The sequence below is a fragment of the Triticum aestivum genome, chromosome 2B, assembly GCF_018294505.1.
Source record: "Triticum aestivum cultivar Chinese Spring chromosome 2B, IWGSC CS RefSeq v2.1, whole genome shotgun sequence".
NCBI classification, from domain to species: Eukaryota; Viridiplantae; Streptophyta; class Magnoliopsida; order Poales; family Poaceae; genus Triticum; species Triticum aestivum.
Window position 1 is genome coordinate 329,365,258 of NC_057798.1, and position 5,827 is coordinate 329,371,084.

The 5,827-nt window shown below is 45.9% G+C and overlaps 1 protein-coding gene across 1 annotated transcript; it reads right to left on the minus strand.

Annotated features, from left to right (window-relative positions):
• Positions 1–1,241: 1,241 nt before the first annotated feature.
• LOC123044863 (serine/threonine-protein kinase SRPK) lies at positions 1,242–5,280 on the minus strand. Its single transcript, XM_044467733.1, has 4 exons — positions 4,824–5,280; positions 3,281–4,060; positions 2,703–2,750; positions 1,242–2,624 (listed from the first exon to the last, which is right to left on the minus strand). The coding sequence occupies exons 1-4, from the start codon at positions 5,022–5,024 to the stop codon at positions 1,569–1,571; spliced, it is 2,085 nt and encodes a 694-aa protein (XP_044323668.1). The 5' UTR covers positions 5,025–5,280; the 3' UTR covers positions 1,242–1,568.
• Between the last annotated feature and the right edge of the window lie 547 nt (positions 5,281–5,827).

The window sequence follows — 5,827 nt, forward strand, 5'->3', positions numbered from 1 at the left end:
ATAAGGGCCGAGAAATCAGAGATTTGAGGGACGAAATAGGCTGCGGCCGAACAGAGCCCGTATTTGAAACCGTAAATTTTGAAAGAAAGCATTTCCGGGCAAAATGAAGAACACATACTATATTCATAGTTTGATCATCACTACATTTCGAAAGTTATTTTACATCGCGATGCCACCCTACCCTATACTAGGAAAATCGAAGCTCACTAGAGCTCTCCGGGTGCGGCGGCGACGGGGCTCACTCGTCGTCGGAGGAGACAAGATCAATGTACTTCTTGTCTTGCTCCTCCTGCTCGTGGCGCCATGCAACCTGTTTGGTGTCGACCTCGCGTGCGGCAGCGAGCGCATGCTCGAAGAGGAGGTCACTGAGCTCCTCGTTCAACCGGCGACGCGCGTCCTCCTCCTCCTGCTCGCGCGCAGTGCGCTCGGTGAGCGCCGCTTCGAAGGCATCTGTGTCGGGCCCGACGAGGTAGTCCTCCAAGTCGATAACGCCGCGGCCGCGCGGACGCTCCTCCCCGGCTCGATCTTGACAGCGCGGAGTGGAGGAAGCTCACTGGGCTCCCTCTTCACTGGAAGCAGCAGCGCACCCGAAGAGCTCCCCACGCCGGAAGAGCTCCCTGCGTTGCTTGCGCGCCGCGTCGACGATGACGGAACGCTTGCACTCCAGGTCTTCGCCGCCACGCGCCGGCCAGAGCTCCACATCGTCGCAGATCGGTGCGCAGGGGCGGCGGATTTAGCTCACCGGCGACGAGAAAATCGAAGAGGGGATTGGTGTATCACGGCAACCGGTGGATAGGGTTTCACCCCGTATAATCGCGACAAACCTGTAGATATACCGCGTGGGGGAGAGAGGTGGTTTGCAAGCCACTGTAAAATCATTTACGGGCCGGGCGACTATACGCGCTCTGGCCCAAAAAAGGGCCAAACTGGTATAGTCACCGGATTTTTACAGTTCACGCCGCTAAAAGGGGTCTGCTAGAGAAGCTCTTACAAGGCTATCAATATTTCATACCAAGCTAGACCCTCCGCCAAACAAATAGATGACCACCATCCTTACAAGTAGGTTGAACTCTTATCCATTTGGCAGATTATCAACAGAAACTAATGTTGTGCGCAGCCAGATTATACAGATCGTATTCACTTCCTGTGTATCCAACATATTTACCAACGTAAATCCTTGGTCTGTAGATCACATATTTACATACATTCCAGTGGAAAATGTAAGATGCGCAGCCAAAGTCTAAAAGAATGTTATGTACCTTGAATGCCAAATAATCTGTGAGCATTAATACAATTTGTCCAGGGGTATATATAAGGAATATGAACCTCCAAATGTTTTCTGTGGGCAAATATAAAACTTTTTACAGTTAGCAGGAATATAGATATATAAAGTGCCAGCTGGTGATTGCCAGGTCCTCAGTCTTGATCAAGGTTGGCTCCACATACGTAGTTATTAACCTCGTAACAAATCAATGATACAAATCATACAAATCTAACGAAAAAGAATATGCCTCTCCACAATAAACATATCCATGCTTTGATGAAAAAGTTACTGGTCATGGGTTTTCTCATCGATATTTCCCGATTTGTACCTTACTCATGCTGCTCTCCAGCCTCTGTATGCTTGCCGCAACACGTCCAACATTTGGCTTTGAATCTGTGTCATCCTCATCAACACTGTCAGTGTTAGTCTGTAACTTGGCACCACTGTTGGCAGGGCCTGTGTTCGCCATCACACTAGTACCCGTGACATCACTGTTTTCAACATTTCCAGTGTAGGGCTTTGCACTGGTACTGTTGGTATCAACACTGGCAATATCTCCACTGCTGGGCTTAACATCCAAGTCCTTGACTTCGCTATTGGCTATGCTTCCAGTGTTCCGCTTTGCATCAAAATTCTTCATATAACTGTTTACAACGCTTCGAATGTTTCGCTTCCCTTCAATGCTCTTTGCATCTCTGTTGGTAACGCTTCCAATGCTGCTCTTTGTGTCAACACTCTTGTCATCAGTGCTGGCGCTGCTCCAAGTGACGGGCTTTGTATCAACTGTTTTGTCAGCTTTGTTGGAGATGCTTCCAGTGAAAGGCTTTTCATCGGAGCTTTTGGCATTTTTGTTTGTGATGATGCTACCAGAGTGGGGCTTTACATCAGAGTTGTTTCCATCCTTATACATGATTGTTCCAGTGTTAGGATTTACATTAGTGCTTTTGGCATTGCTGTTGGAAATCCTTTCAGTGGGGCGTACCACATCAGCATTCTCAGTGTTACTGTTGATACTGCTTTTAGTGTTCCCCTTTGCATCAATTCTCTGGGCACAACTGTCAGGCATGCTCCCGAAGTTGCATGTTACATCAATGCTCTTCGAAGCAATGTTGGTAACATTCTTACCATCATCACGCTGAAGCCATTTATTCTTTAGACAGTGTGCAGCTGTCGGGCGCTTCTCTGGGGCAAAATCAAGTAAAGGGCATAGAAACTCAGCAAATTCCCGAGCATCTGATTGAGGAATTTTATATTTGTCAACTAGGACACGTTCAATAGACGAGAATTTCAGTCTTCTTATCCGCTTCAGATCTCCATGGCGATCAAAATACTCCTTCGATTTTGTTCCCATCGTAGCAATCTGAATTCATGGCAAAAAAATACTGCTGAGTTTGTTGATTGTATCAAAAACGTTTAGTCAGAATAAAAGTACATGTACCTTTCTAGGCATCTTTCCTAAGACCTCCATCATTAAAGCCAAGTGATCCTGTAATATTGAACGCTTAGTCATTAACAAAATGCATGAGATATGAAGTGGAACGTCTACAAATATTAGTACAGACAGGAAATTTATTTCCAGTTCCTACATCATATAATAAATTCAAAGTATATATACTTTGTTTTAGGAAGTGTTTCAAAGCCCACAGAAAAATTCCAACTAATACAGTATTATGCTGTGACATTTCCGAGAACTGTACATTAGTCTCATCTTCTTGTATACTTAGAAATGGAGCCCTCTACAAACTCTAGCAGGTACATGTTAACATAGCAAACATCCTTATCTGAAAGGTCTTCCATCTCTGTTTGGAATATCAATATAATCTGAGTACATTGTATTAACGATACTTTGGATAAACATGTCAGTTGACTCTTCAACACGATAGTATGTGTCAACATTGTAGTTTCTTCACATTCCTCAAATTCAATCTACCTTGCAAATGCGCCACATGATTGAAGGCAATTCAAAAGACAACATAAAGCATCATGCGTTAGGTTAATGCGGAATGTAACAAGTACCTCATCTTCGCTGTACCCATGCCCTTCCTTGGGCGTAAATAGCATTTCGCCCGTTGCGAGCTCAAATGCAATACACGCAAACGACCACATATCAACAGGAAATGAGTATCCTGCACCAAGAATGACCTCTGGTGCCCGGTACTGCCTTGTCTGAATAAAATCTGTAAATTGCTTGTCAGCCCAACAAGCATTTCCAAAATCTACAATCTTGCATGTCATATCAATCCCATCCAAGCTTCTTTCTGCACGTGCAAATTCTGCAGCTGATTTTCTTTTCTCAGCAAGCTTTGCGAGCACCCTCCTTGCTCTCATCTTCAGTTTCTTATCAATCGGGTTAAGAACAGCTTCTCCGTTAGGATTCCCCTCAGGCCTCTCAAGATTAGGTTTAAGTCCGGAGCGAATGGGGTCCTTTGAGGGATCGATTGTTGAAACAAGTAGGACATTTTCAAGTTTCAAATCTGAGTGGATGATTCCAAGCTCTCCATGCAAGTAATCAAGACCTACCAAAATGGACCTGCATATTTCCTTCACCCTACCCAGTCCAATGCCTTTGTAGCGGTTGTACTGTACTAGCTTAAGTAAGCTGTCTCCAAGGAATTCAAAGACAAGGCAGATATGCTGCCCATTTGGCCCTGCATGCTTGAAGTGATCTATCAACTGGATGGTGCATTTACAGTTTGAAGGATCTCTCTTAGTGATCTCCGAGAGGAACTCAATTTCATGAAGAGCAGCTTGAGCAAACTCTGGTGCACTCTTCTGAATCTTAAGAGCAACAAATTTCTACAAATAAGGGAGCATTATCATGATCAGCACATCCTATGCACAAGTGAAGCAATAAAATTGAAACGTTTTAGAATTCAGTACATGCTAAGAGAGCTGCAGCTAACCATAACAACTATATTATGAATATATTTCATGTTAACCAACATAATCTGTGATTAAATGCCATTATGGCATTATAAACAACATTAAAAGAACTGTCCAAGACCTTTAATTTGTTAAAAGAGTAACTGTAATTTTCTATGGCATAATTGGCTATTTAACATGGGCCATGTAAAACCAGCCAGGCTAATTATTCAGTCATCAAAAAGTTGATGTTTTCCCCCAATAGCATCAGAAATGGGTAAACGAATCCCCCGCTAACAACAACAACAACAACAACAACAACAACAACAAAGCTTTAGTCCCAAACAAGTTGGGGTAGGCTAGAGGTGAAACCCATAAGATCTCATGAAAATAGAAAACCTATATACTACATGCACCCACCATAGGTCCGTTTCCGGGGACCACGCGCGGGGGTTCGCGCCCGCAACAAGGAGCTGACCAGTTAGTCGACAGCCGCCGCCTTATGATCCAATCGATTTCGACTTTAACAACCCACCCACCCACCTCTAATTCGACAAAGGACGAGATCTAGACCACGCGTGCATTAGACGGAGGATACGACTGGATCGCGGTCATCTCCGGTTCGGGGGATGGAAGGATCAGATATGATCTCGGTCGGAACAGGGTGGAATCAAGGTTGGGAAAGCGGCCGACGGACCTGGGACTCGACGTCGAAGGCGAGCCAGACGGTGGAGAAGTTGCCCCACCCGAGCTTGCGCTGGGTGACGTAGCGTCCGGCGGCGAACTGGTCCCCAGGGCGCACGGCGTGGTATCCGCCCTTGCGGTACCCGTCGACCCCCTCGTCGTCCTCCTCCTCCTCGTCGCCCGACGACGACGGGGACAGCGACGCCCGCGACATTGCTCCTCCTCCTCCTCCCGAGATCCGGCCTGCGGGGCCCACCTCGATCACCGGCGGCGACGAGGAGCCGTCGGTGGTCGCTCGTTCGCTGGCAAGTTGGTTGATTTTTTAAGAACAGGGAGGCTCCAAGTTGGTCGATTGGTTGGGGTGGTTTCCTCTTCGGTTGGGTTGGGAATCGCGGAGGCGATCGAGGCGAAGGAGGTGGTGGTGGTGGGGTGGGTGTTGCGTTCTTTACCTTTTTCAGGGGGGTAGAGGGAGGGAAGCCGCGGAGGCGTGCAGGAGCGGCGAGTTTTCGCACCTGCTATTTTTGATGTATTGCTTGTCGATCAGCCGGGAGAGCATTTCGCTCTCAAGGTTGTCTGTTTTCGAAAAATGAAAACTAAAATTAATTCAGAAGGTAAGTAAATTAAGGTGATTGATTATCATATACATGGAAGGTTGGACGGACGGATGGTGGGAAGAAAGGTGAAATGAAAATCTTAAGTACGTTTTAAGTAGTAGAGATATTGCAAAACACATGTCTTTCTTGAACTAGCAAGAGTATTAGCTCCAAACTTCATTACTGCATGTCCTCCCAAGATACAAGTAGGTGGTTCGACCATGCCGACGAATGGATATGTCAAGTAGAATGTAGATGCAGGATTCGATCTGGATGTGCTTGAAGGACTTGTCGGAGCTGTTATCAAAGATCACAATGGCAACTTTCTTGTTGCAGCAAAGGAAAATTTTAACATATGTACGATGCGTTTACAGCCGATATGGATATGTCAAGTTGAATGTAGATGCATGATTCGATCCAGGTG

What these genes read in the sequence shown, in the direction of transcription:
- LOC123044863 (XM_044467733.1), bottom strand. Translation starts at nt 5,024, where the DNA reads ATGTCGCGGGCGTCGCTGTCCCCGTCGTCGTCGGGCGACGAGGAGGAG. An exon ending in ATGGGTACAGCGAAGATGAG is followed by an intron (nt 2,751 to 3,280) that starts GTACTTGTTACA and finishes TCAATATTACAG; the next exon opens with GATCACTTGGCTTTAATGAT. An exon ending in TAGGAAAGATGCCTAGAAAG is followed by an intron (nt 2,625 to 2,702) that starts GTACATGTACTT and finishes CCATGAATTCAG; the next exon opens with ATTGCTACGATGGGAACAAA.